Source organism: Hyposmocoma kahamanoa, unplaced genomic scaffold (genome assembly GCF_003589595.1).
Source record: "Hyposmocoma kahamanoa isolate Upper Pololo Valley unplaced genomic scaffold, ASM358959v1 63, whole genome shotgun sequence".
In the NCBI taxonomy this organism is placed as follows: domain Eukaryota; kingdom Metazoa; phylum Arthropoda; class Insecta; order Lepidoptera; family Cosmopterigidae; genus Hyposmocoma; species Hyposmocoma kahamanoa.
In genome coordinates this window covers 24,647,677-24,660,403 of record NW_020653851.1, presented here as the reverse complement: position 1 = coordinate 24,660,403, position 12,727 = coordinate 24,647,677, and the positions used below count along the sequence as shown (strand labels likewise).

Sequence of the window (12,727 nt, the reverse complement as noted above, 5' to 3'; positions counted from 1 at the left end):
AGCCAGTGGCATCCCTAACACCGCTCGGTTGGGTGTTACACGGCGCACACACGCGCATCGCATCGTCAAACAAGTGCACTCGACGAACCACGTCACCACCCGACGCGATGCAGATATGGACCAACAGCTGAGCGAATTCTTGGCGCTTGAAAACCTCCTCGTCGAAACCAAACGTTCACAGTCGGACCCAGAGGAGCGGGCGCTAGCCCAGCTGGAAAAATCTACTACCACAGCGAGAGACGGTCACTATCAAACTCCTCTACTATGGAAACAAGAGGACGCACTATTACCCGACAACTACGAAAATACGCTGAAACGTCTTCACAACAGAAGGGAAGCTCGACAATGATGAAAAATTCAAGAACAGGTACAATGAAGAAATGGAAGCCCTAGTCACGCAGAGCCTACTGCACCGCCGCAGAAATCACAGAGGGAGTTGGTACTTACCCAACTTCGCACTACACAACCCTATGAAGCCCGAGAAGGTCCGCATAATCCACGACGCCGCAGTCAAGACACGAGGCGTCTCTCTTAATGACCGCCTACTCACCGGCCCCGACTTACTGCAATCCCTGTCAGGGGTGCTCATGCGATTCCGCCAACACACGGTCGCGGTGAGCACGGACATCAAGGAAATGTTTATGCAAGTCAAACTCGACCCAAAGGACAGAGATGTTTTGCGATATCTGTGGAGAGGAGATCAACGCGACGGGGCTCCACCTCGAGAATACAGAATGACGTCACTCGGAGCTTCGTGTTCACCGTCAATAGCGATATATGAGAAGAACACTAACGACCAGAAGTATCAACATACCGAAGACGAAGAAGATACTACAACGACGAAGAAGGAGCAACATATAGAAGCCGTTAGGTCAACAGTGAAGCACCACTAAGTTGACGACTATCTATAAAGCTTCAAGACGGAGGAAGTGGCGATTCAAGTTGCAAAAGACGTCCGCCACATACACAAACAAGCCCGCTACGAAGATCATGATGTCAGTTTTCGATCTACTCGATCTCGCATCGCCCGTCACTATCAACGCGAAGAAGCTTCTACAAGAAGTCTGGCGGCGCGGCATAGGATGGGAAGACGACCCCTCAACATGGCCAGAGGAGATGGCCAGAGTGGCCCCGTCAACCGCACATAGGAGAAACGAGTGAAGGGACGGTACACACGACAACAGGAAGAGACGTCAAAACACCGTACATATGTGGCTGCCACCGCCTCAACGCTTCTCCAGATGGGAACGCCTACTTCGCACCATGGGCCGAGTCCTTAAATTCGTAGACCTCTGCCTGCCGTCTCCGCCGAGCTACGACACACTACAAACGCACGCTGAAGAACAAACAGAACGACCCAGAGGGGTCAAAACTCCGAAGACACGACGTGCCGAAACCGCGACCGAGAACACTAGAAGAAAAGAAAACACTATACAAAACTCTCGACGCGACGTTTTTGAAAAAAGCTGAAAGATTAATAATGTGTGCTAGTCAGCATGAAGCCTTCTACGAAAAGCTACGCGACCTACGAATTATCAAGCCTCCGTCTACGCGCAGTCGACTGCGCCCCCTGGCGGTCGAACTTGTCAACGGAATGATAATACTGAAGACGCGAATCAAAGCCGCAGCGGATATCACCGACTCACAGAAACGACCTGCAGTACTTAACGGGAATCACCCGGCCGTAAAGTTGTACATAGGTTACGTACACAGACAACTCAATCACAGCGAGGTCGAAGCGACAGTGAACGAATGCAAGCAACATTACTGCATTCTACGATTGCGTCCTATCGCGAAAATGACAATATACCGATGTATTCAGTGCCGCATCAAAAGTGCTACGCCAACAGTCCCACCAACCGGGGACCAACCACGCTGTCGACTGGCGCATCACCAGCGCCCGTTCACCTACACGTGTCTGGACTACTTCGGCCCACTGGCTGTAACCGTTGGCCGAACAACACAGAAAAGATACGTCATGCGGTTCACCTGTCTCACAACGCGCGCCGTACATCTGGAGGTGGTGACTAGCCTCAACGGAGACTCGGCCGTCGTCGCCCTCAGACGAATGATCGCTTGCCGCGGCTGCCCGACGGAAATTTGGTCCGACAATAGCACCAACTTCCACGCCGCAGACAAGGAACTCCGCCAGGCGTTCGCCGACGCAGCTCAAAACGAAGCAGAGAAGCATCTCATCAAATGGCGCTTCATCCCCCCCGGAGCCCCCGTCATGGGCGGGGCGTGGGAGCGACTGGTGCGGTCGGTGAAGACAGACCTCGACTACGAGACTACACTACACTACGAGAGCAACGAGACCCTCATCACCCTGCTGGCCGAAGCAGAATACACAGTGAACAGCCGGCCACTCACCCACGTGTCCGTGGACCCCTGCGAGGCCGAAGCCATCACCTCAAACCACTTCTTATTGGCAGGATTGGCACGAGTGCCCTTGCCGGACAGCTTCGTCGACGCTACATTAGTCGGCCAAATATGGAGAACAAGTCAACGCCTAGCTGACCATTTCTGGAACCGCTGGCTCCGAGAATACCTGCCCACACTCCAAGACCGGCGGGAGCCCCATGGACCCGAGACACCAATAGAAGTCGAAGACGTCGTACTAATCGCCGACGGCACATTGCTGACTTGCCCATTCAGTAATTTAAAGCGAACTAGCAGTAGCAGCTATAATAGTACGTACATTTGAAAAAAAATGGTAGAAGGTACTATTTTGAAGGTACTATTTTTATAGTACAGTTTTTACAAAGATTAATTTTATTTTAAGTAGAGTACGAACGAAAATACGAAGAAAGAAATAGTGATGAAGAAAGTTAAAACTATACTCCTTATTTGAAACCAAATTACAAAAGAGTTTATCCTGAAAATTTCAATAATTACGAATTCAAAGTTTTTGTTCAAAATGACAATAATAGGATTTAAGTGAAAGGGAAAACATAAATATTGACTCCCGCTTCTTAAAAGACTATTTAGAAAAGCCAAACAAGAGAAGTAGGTAGTTTATTCAAGAGAAAATGAAAACATAATGTTGTATAACCACCATGGAAAATATTGAATGAGGATCCCGGTAATTATACGAAAACGTGAGACACAGGACTTGTATCCAAGCCAAAACGCTTAATAAAAAAAGTAGCAGACAGATGTTTAGTATTTTGCTATTTTTAATTAATTAATAGTGTTTTTGTTTGCTTTCTATTTATTATTTTCATGACAACAATGATAGATACAATTATGTATCTTTTTGAAGTAAAAAAAGAACTTTTAATTGGTTTGTCGTTATCAGTTTTGTATGTAACCTATTATCTTGTGGAAGTTGTCAAGGTAAAAATATTTTTTTAATTAGTTTTGTAACTACAAGAACGTGATAAAAATTCTCTATCACACACGTATCATGTTTTATAGCTCACAAGGTATGAAGTATATACTAAATTAAAATACATAATGTGGATTGTGTGAGCACTCTCCGAACGTTTATAAACTATTTAGTCATTTAATAGAAGTTCTAAAACTATTGTAGGAAAGCAATCTTTCTGTTTGTAAAAGGATAAAACAGTAAAATAATTTAAATGTGTGCTCACAATTCTCACAGAGGGCCAATCAGATCTAAGAGACTAGTATGTGTACTAGTGTACTAGTTTTTACACTCCATTTTACATATAATGAGTTCTGTGACATTTACAATTTTCACTTTGCACGCATACTATATTTAACTACTCTCTCAATCAGGTTACAAAATTTCTTTTAGTAAATTTGTCATAATGTACCAAAAACAAACAATATTTGTTGCAGTTGTAATTTTAAATCAAAATAGCAGTATTATATTAAGTAGAAAGAAAGTCAAGTGATAAAGATTAAAATAAATTGCCCAAATTACTTATGTGTGAAACGGAACATTTTGTCCATTGGGATTTACCCCAGAAAATTAGTTAGGTGTGCATGCTCCATCATCGGCCTTACTATTACTTTCCATCAGGTGAGATGGAGGTCAGATGCACACTTGTTTTTGTATAAAAAAAATTATCATCTTCAAATTCATTAGTGTGTAGTTAAAATACTTATAAATAGTTTCTTATGCTCACTCAATCCACAAAAGTAATGATTACATATGAATCAACCAAGAGAATGACATTTTTGTTTATTTATTACATTATATATTTTATTTTTGAGGGTACAAGCAGCTGGTATCGTAATGTAATAGAAACTAATAATTATAAATAAAGACAGTTCCCTACTAATAAAAATACAATAGCAAAGTACATCACTGACAACACTAAACAACTAAATGACATTGTACACATACACATGACACATTATAGAAGCAAAGTAACACTACGCAAATTAGCTCACTTTAGTAATAAAAAGTGAATTAGGTAATGCTTTCTTAGGCACGAGTAGGACCCTGCACCCACCACACGCAAAATAGGCGCCCTGACGTCGATTTACGGACACCAGCCCGTTACACCAAGTACCACCAAGTACCAAGTAATGCTTTCTAAATGTATGTACAGGTTGTGTTAAACAAAGCAAAATTGTAAAGAGCAGAAACTTTGTTAAAGTTATTGCTTGCACACCATATAAACAAATTTCAATTTGTAATTTTGTAGAGTGACAGGTAAATGAATTAGTGGATCATTACGTAATTGATTAGCCTACTTTATGTCTGCTATTTCACATCGCAATTCAAGGGGAAGTAGGTATATGCTCTCTTTTACAGATATCTAAATAGTTTGTGTGTCTTGTTTTAATAAAAGTTATTTAAGTTAGTTACATTTGCTGTTACATATGTTTCTGTAAATGACGAGCAGGATGTCTTGATCTCTTTATTATAAATTATTTTTCTACTGTTTTGTCATGTTTTTGTTTTCTTATATTGTTTTTATAATTTGCGATTGTCACTGTCGAGAATTATATTTGTGTGTCATCCACATTTGTGCTCATTTCTTTAGTTTTTACTCCAATTTCATACAGTCCATATCATCCACTAGAACTACTATTAAAAACTATGTAAGTTTGTGTGTAAAACTTAATACTTTTGTACATTTGACTGGTCCTCTGTGAGAACAGGGTGAGAACTGAGTGACAACACATTTTGTTATTTATATTTCTTTTATCTTTTACAAATAAAAAGATCTGTTCCTACAATTTCATTTGAACCTCTACTAATGACTGGTATTTTGTAAACGTTCTTCAAATCACAATGCAATGCAACACTCACACACGTAATTGAAATGACAAGTTATAGTTTCTAAATGTATTAGTTCACAGCCAGCGAGTAATTTTGTAATTAAAACTCATTGCTGTGAACCCGGAAGACGTGATCCCTGTACATGCCCACACATTGAAAAACTATCATCCACTAGATACCTTGGCATCATTATAGACCAAAGATTATCATGGTTTCAACAAATTGACGCAGTTTCTAATAGGATCAGAAAACTCACGTGGATCTTCAAAAGTCTAAGACATGTACTTCCGGCGTACCTTCTTAGAAGAGTGTACATTGTACTGGCGCAGTCCATAATAACCTATTGTATCCCCATATGGGGTGGAGCTGTAAAGACCCATTTTATTGATGTTGAAAGAGCTCAACGTTCTTTGCTGAAGGTAATACATTTTAAGAAGTATAGCTTCCCAACCGACCGTTTGTACTCCATTAGTGATGTGCTCTCTGTGAGAAAACTATACATCCTTCTTGCGACCTTAAAATTTCACAAACAGTTGCCATACAGCGAAAATAACCAGAAAAATCGTAGAACTTTCAGAGTATCTCATCGCACAAATAGTACCTTCGCTAGTAGACAAAATGAAAAACAGGCCTCTCATTTATTTAATCAACTTAATAAGCACTTAAATATATATCCTCAAAACTCATATAATTGTAAACATACTCTTATTGATTATCTTAAAACGCTTAATTATGAACAAACTGAGCATTATTAAAGTTCATCACGTGACAATATGCACACGCACTCGGACATCAGTAGCCGCAAACACTGAAACATACACACTCACACGCTCGCATAAATACACTCATACACATGCACACATACACACACATACACACACACACGCTCACATACGACACACACACATTTTTAATAAGTTCCTTCTAACCCGTAATTGGTAAAGTGGGAGAATTCAAACCTAAATAGTAAAATAAACAAGTACCCATTTGTACCAACTAACATTAACAACTAAGCATTTGTTTTTTTTTAAATTACTAACCAATTTCTAATTGTAATTTTAAAAATTGTATCTGAAGTTCTATTTATGGAAGAGCGGAGTCCTCTGACACAGGTACATTTTACTTACTAGAGGGCTCCAACCATGTTCATTGTACTATAATTTTTGAAATGCAATAAAGATTTTTATTTATTATTATTATAGTTTCTATAGTCCGGTTTCGTCGTTATCAGTTAAAAGGGTAATCTGTCTCAGTCTCGGAACGGCTTTCGTAGTTATACACTATTTGAAATGATATTTTTTCAATTGGGTAATTTAGCGTTCAAGGTTTAGATCGGAACGCAGCCGTACTCGGTGGACTTTTTCGGGCAAAGTTGACTCGTAGCGGCGTAAGACGTAGGATGCGCGTCGTTGCAGCGGCCGCGACTGGTGTGCGGCGCGGGGCAGCTGCGCCAGGCGCTGGAGGAAGTGGCGCTGCTGCGCGAGCCGTACTGGCCCACGCCGTGGTGCGTGGAGGCGCGGCTGCAGACGGTGCTGGGCTCGCTGCTGCGCTCGCGCTTCATGCCGCGGCCGGCCTTCCGGCGCGAGGTGCTGCGCCTGTCGGACGGCGGCCAGGTGGCGCTGGACTGGGCGGACTGGAAGGGCGAGGCGCGCGCGCCGGGCCGGCCGGTGCTGCTGCTGCTGCCCGGCCTCACGGGCGGGCCGCACGCCGACTACGTGCGCTGCCTGTGCGCCGCGGCCGAGGCGCTGCACGCCGACGCCGTGGTGTTCAGCAACCGCGGGCTGGGCCTGCCGCTGACGGTGCGTAGCGGGGCGCGGGGCGCGGGCGCGGGCGCGGCGGGAGACTGACGGGCGCGCCCGCAGACGCCGCGGCTGTACAGCGCCGTGAGCGACGGGGACCTGGCCGAGGTGGTGGCGCACGTGGAGCGGCGCGGCGGCGGGCCGCTGCTGGCCGTGGGCGTGTCGCTGGGCGGGCTGATCCTGGCGCGCTACCTGGCGCGGCGCGGCGCCGAGGCGCGCGTGCAGGCGGCGCTGGCCGTGTCGGCGCCGCTGGACGTGGAGGCGGGCGCCGCCAGCATCGAGCGGCCGCCGCTCAACGCGCTGCTGTCGTGGCACATGGCGCGCAGCCTGCGGCGCACGGTGCGCGCGCACGGCGCGCTGGCCGCGGCCTGCGACTGGCGCGGCGTGGCGGCCTCGCGCTCCGTGCGCCAGTTCGACGCCGCCTTCACGGCGCGCCACTTCGGCTTCGCGTCCGTGGACGCCTACTACCGCGCCGCCACGCTGCGCGGCAAGCTGCACCGCGTGCGCGCGCCGCTGCTGTGCCTGTGCGCCGCCGACGACCCCTTCCAGCCGGAGCGCGGTGAGTGCCCCGCCCCGCCCGGCCCGCCCCCCGGCCCCGCCGGCCCCGCTCAGCCCCGGCCCTTGCAGTGCTGGCCGACGTGGCGCGCGAGGTGGAGGCGGGCGACGGCCGCGTGGCGCTGTGGGTGACGGCGCGCGGCGGCCACATCGGCTTCCTGGAGGGCTGGTGGCCGGCGCGCGACGCCACGTCGCAGTACCTGGCGCGCCTCACGCACCAGTACTTCGCGGCGCTGCTGGCGCGGCCGCAGCTGCTGCACTGGCCGGCCGCCGCGCCGCCCGCGGCCTCCTAGCCCCGCGTCGCCCCCTCGTTCCCGCCGCAGCCGACGCCGTTCCGAGTCCCGTCGTCGAACGACGCGACTTCGGCTCGCGGCCGACGACGATGGGCGACTAGGCGCGAGCGGCGGCCGCGCCCCGACCATGGCGTCGCCTTATGGTCTTCGGGCTGGAAAGCGTTTTATATTAAGTACATTTATCTTCGGAATGCATATCTATTTAGCAGAGGCTCGGACGAAGCGTGCGAGACTCGCCTATTGTTGCCTTAATAAAACAAAAAGTATTAATTAAGTATACGTAGTAATTTACGTATAACGTGTACGAGTGCCTCTTTATGACGTAGACTGCTTGTCTTTTGCTTGACACGTTAGTGATTAGAAATTGCTTTATTGAAGTTTTACCGTAAATTCGCCTCTACGGTTCGGGACGGGACGACACAATATTCAATATCTCAAAATTTATAAGTACGCGACTGGCGGTGCATAAAAATCAGGGTGCACTCGAATAATGTTTATTTTGGGTTTTGAATGTCTCCGCCCGGAATACTCACCGATGAATTAAACAATTTTTGAAATTCAACACGATACTGAAACGTTGCGCTGTACAAAGGAAAATGTATATAGAAGTTTTAAATCATGGCCCAGATGAATATTTTTTACCTGTCGTGATCGTTAGTCTGTTATTAATGGTTGAGCCTACGGTCACAGCAAAAAATTCAGGCGTTGCAAAGAAACAGAAAGACGCCTTAAGTGAATATTCGCTCATGACCTCGGCCCAGAATGCGGACCAACCTGGGGCCACGAATTTAAAAATACGTCGTAGTTATTATTCACTGTTGTCCTCCACTGGCCTAAATTGTTCTATGGTGACTATTCCGAGATTACACCCTTCTGAAAAGTAGGCGGATGTGCTTTTGGTCGAGACAACCTAAGCTTCGAAGTGACCCACACAAAGTTCCTAGTTCCAAAAAGGTATTAGAAAAAAATAATTATTTATAAGTCAATACAATGAAAGGGTACAACGTTAATTAAGCTTAGCATTTAAGCCAAGGTGTTCGTCGCGCTGCGCAGGGGCGCTACTAATTAATCATTCTCGCTGTCCTACTAACATCTCGCTTGTTTAAGATTATTCACATTGTTACATCCATCGCGAATGTAATAAATATACCAGCAAATGTATACCTAAACAGTAATATGCTTGCTGCGAAAATGAATTTCCAATTTTTATTAAGTTTAAGGACACAATCATACGAAACTGCAGTCTGGCTGTATCAAACACCTGTCACATTCATAGTATATCTATGAAAATGGGGAAAATGGGGAGATATGTTATGACGCTATGGAAGATCGGGTTCCGAGTTCCGACGTCGCCACTTTTTAGCTTTTTTTTTCCGTAGGATGTAATTGCTATGTATGTAAAATTAGTAGCACATTACAGGGCGCGTTTTACCCCTGTAGTGGTACTAGAAGAACCGCGCAGGACGCGATCACCGTCGCGCTTGGCGGCTGTCGTCGCCCGCGCACTTTGGCGGTCGGTTCAGGGGCAATGTGGTGCAGGCGCACTAGCGGTGCCTTTTTTAAATTTATTTATGGCACAGTAACAGACATCAGATACAAACAATATAAAAAAAACTTAGAAATTAATACAGTAGGCATATCTGGGCCCAGTTTTATCTATGCTCAAGATTCAAAAGTACTTAAACGGACGCTAATTTTATTATTATTATACAAAAAAAACAAAACAAAAAGAATACATTATTTACCTTACAACAATGCAAGAAGTGACCTCTTAAAAGTAAGGACACCGCAGTTAAAAATATCACTATCAGAACATATTTCGTTATAATACCCACACATCCTATACAAAGGGTTATTTTGTGATACATTATTTTTTGTAAGGGGTATAATCGTTGATTACCACAGACCAAGTCGGAATTCTGAACAACAACATCTCTAGTAAGCCACCGTCAGCCAGTCCATTGGCAATTTTATGCAGTGTACTTAAATTACTCACCCACCTACGTTTTTCCAAAGAAACTATATGAAAGTAGCTCAAGCGATCATCATATTCCCGTATTGTTTTACGTATACCAAATTTTACAGACAAAGATCGTTGGAATCTGCGCTGAATAGCCTCTATCCTATCTATGTAGCTGTTATATACAGGAGACCAAACCGATCAGCAATACTCCAAGACATTTCTGACTAGGGCTCCATACAAGATGACCCACGATTTTACATTCTGAAATGGTTTGGCGTGTCGGAACTTTTTTTACACGTTGTGTACAAAGAACAGCGTTTTATTTGCCTAAGTGAAAACCATAGGATTTTACGGTTACTTGCGTTTGCGTCGTGGTGCGAGTATTGAAATAAAACCGCTGTCCCGCAGCACCGGCGGGCGCGGATGGAAACCGCTCCGTGAATTGTGAACCTTATTATTTTTGAACTGACCCTACCTGTAGTCTACCTAATCGATAGACAGAAACCATGTCGCTGTTTTGCAATAGTAAAAAATATTCCATTGTTCATACTATACTTAGTGTAGGTATAGTATGAACAATGGAATATTTTATGGTACTGTTGCATTGTGACTAGTCTTGAGCCAGTGTCCGTTTTATAAGAATAATAAATAAATTATGGAGATCGTCGCCAGTCTCAGTTTTCCATTATACGTTACCACGGGTTGGTTAAGCTGTCAAATCAACGAATTTAATAAATTATGTTATTTTTTTTATGAAGAATTTATGTGATTTTGGATTTTCTATAATTGTTTCTAATTTATTTATGATTTTATATGAGTATTTTATACTCATGTAAAATAAAGCCGATTTTATTTTATTTATTTTTGAAATGCATTTGCTATGGAAATTTAAACAAAGTCAGAAATAATAATAAGGAAACCATTCTTTCGATTTCCCTGCAGCTTCAATCCAACCTTCTTTTATTTTGAACTCATTGGGAAAATTAAAAATGCTCCATGTTTAATCTACGAATATAATGGAATTTAAATATCTAAATTATCAACTATAATACATGTACATTTTTCTTCAGGCAATAGCAACAATGCAAATAGCAAAAATAAATAGCAAAATTGAAACTGCTGTCCGAAATGGGTTGTAAAGTTTCTCGAAATAAATGTTTAGTAATAATAATAAAAGAAATCAATTTAACGAATGCTTTCGGTTCGACATTTAGGGACTTTAATAACAAAAATCATAGTAAGAAATTCAAACGTTTCAGTAAAAATAAATTATCGATAAACATCAATCATCCTAAATGAACATTCATTGACGATTGATGTTTGAGTCTAGAATTTCTATGGAGACAAAAAGAATAATAGAAATAGTAACTGAAATGCAAATAGCCGGTGGTATGTTATCCCACTGGTTTCAAAATTTTTGTTTTCACTTCAATTAAAAATTTTCACAAGGTATATCGGTACCACCTGGCATTTTCACGTTTTACGAGAGATACAACGATCGCCATTTCACTGTAGCGGTGTTTGAAGGCGTGTCACCTCGATATGTGCATTTTGGACATATCGAGGCGACACGAACCACGCCCTCATACCAAATCTCCCCTTTTTTCCTCTATGGTTACATTGCAGTCGGAAAGCAGTTTGAACGCGGTACTACCTACTAGTAGTCTTGCTTGCGGTTATGGCACATCTGCCAACGATTAGTGCAGCAGTACGTGTAGTGCATGCAGGGTGAATTCGAATAAAGAATCCGATTGCAAAAAGGATCGTCAATATAATTGGAAACATTTAAGTGCGTAGGTAAGCGACACGAGCTCGTCGCTACTGCATGCCACTGCAATCGGGCGACACTAATAGTTGGCGTTCGGAAAGCAGCTCGTACGTCGCTGATGCATTTAGACGTTTCTTCTTCAATTTACGATTATTTGAATCGTAGTCAATTTTGTTGTAAAAGATTTTATGCACTTCAATTATATTAGTTCTTGTTATAAAAAGTATTTTTCGAACAATATACTTAAGTTTTTGGATGGTTGGTAATGTTTTCAAACGGTAAAGTCAGGCAGATTAACAAAAACTTAGTTAGTAGGTAGATAGTGATCAAAATTGTGAGAAACATTTGTATGATTTGAACACTTGTATCTTGGTGCAATTTGCGTACAGTATTCGTCATACTTACGCGAGAAGGAAATAATCCCAAGGATTGCCAGCGCCCAGCGATCGCGTCTTTTTGAATTATGTATAAGTGTTCGTTACGAGTATAAGTTACTGAGATTATACAAGTGCGGTATTGTACGAATACCGATCGACATTGCACGTTATCGTATTGTTAAATAGACGTAGACGATTCGATCGTAGAGTATATTGTTTAATGTTTGTTGACTCTTTAACATTTTATATTTTTTGTTACAAGATCAGGTTTGCGGCACAAGGACAAATATACAAATAAAAGAATAGCACAAACTAGGTACGGTGGTCTTATTTAATCGCCTTTTTAAATAATTACAATTTAAACGGGGTACTCGTCGGCGAGCCGGAGCTGCAACGCGACCGGTACAGGAACGAGGTTCCGGTGAGTACGCGTGAAACGGTGTTCACCCGCCGGAATGCGCTTTCCCGGCCCGCCGCGAACCGCACGCGCGCCGCGTACACGCTACGCTCGTCGATGACGTACCGCGCGACGGCCGCGGCCCGCCGGCGAGCCCCCGGCGCCGGACGCGCGAACGGAAGGGGCTCGGGGCCGGGGCGCGGCGAGAAGCGAACCACGAGGCCGAGCCCCGGCCGGCGCGCGCGTCCGTTACGTCAGCGCTCGTCGGGGTCGGCCATCGCGCGGCAGAAGGCGGCCAGCAGCGCCTCGGCGCGCAGCAGGCGCTGGTCGCGCGGGAGCCCCGGCTGCGCCACGGCGGCGCGCGCGGCGCCCAGC

General features: G+C 44.7%; 3 protein-coding genes across 3 annotated transcripts in view; 2 read left to right on the top strand and 1 right to left on the bottom strand.

Moving 5' to 3' along the window:
* The first annotated feature begins 993 nt into the window (after positions 1-993).
* On the top strand, positions 994-2,704 carry LOC113230328. The gene is made up of 2 exons (XM_026464207.1): positions 994-1,125; positions 1,289-2,704. The coding sequence occupies exons 1-2, from the start codon at positions 994-996 to the stop codon at positions 2,702-2,704; spliced, it is 1,548 nt and encodes a 515-aa protein (XP_026319992.1).
* A 480-nt stretch (positions 2,705-3,184) lies between these two features.
* On the top strand, positions 3,185-9,631 carry LOC113230349 (protein ABHD1). The gene is made up of 4 exons (XM_026464244.1): positions 3,185-3,336; positions 6,616-6,999; positions 7,063-7,558; positions 7,627-9,631. The coding sequence occupies exons 1-4, from the start codon at positions 3,223-3,225 to the stop codon at positions 7,845-7,847; spliced, it is 1,215 nt and encodes a 404-aa protein (XP_026320029.1). The 5' UTR covers positions 3,185-3,222; the 3' UTR covers positions 7,848-9,631.
* Positions 9,632-12,606: 2,975 nt separating this feature from the next.
* LOC113230327 overlaps positions 12,607-12,727 on the bottom strand; it is a 9,116-nt gene continuing 8,995 nt past the window's right edge. Inside the window, exon 3 of the mRNA XM_026464205.1 lies at positions 12,607-12,696. Coding sequence (XP_026319990.1) covers positions 12,607-12,696 — 90 coding nt within the window. The remainder of the gene's footprint in view (positions 12,697-12,727) is intronic.

Coding starts and splice junctions, on each gene's coding strand:
- LOC113230328 (XM_026464207.1), top strand. CDS start 994: ATGTCAGTTTTCGATCTACTCGATCTCGCATCGCCCGTCACTATCAAC. Junction 1,126..1,288: donor GGCCAGAGGAGATGGCCAGA/GTGGCCCCGTCA, acceptor TTAAATTCGTAG/ACCTCTGCCTGCCGTCTCCG.
- LOC113230349 (XM_026464244.1), top strand. CDS start 3,223: ATGACAACAATGATAGATACAATTATGTATCTTTTTGAAGTAAAAAAA. Junction 3,337..6,615: donor ATCTTGTGGAAGTTGTCAAG/GTAAAAATATTT, acceptor GCGTCGTTGCAG/CGGCCGCGACTGGTGTGCGG. Junction 7,559..7,626: donor CCCCTTCCAGCCGGAGCGCG/GTGAGTGCCCCG, acceptor CGGCCCTTGCAG/TGCTGGCCGACGTGGCGCGC.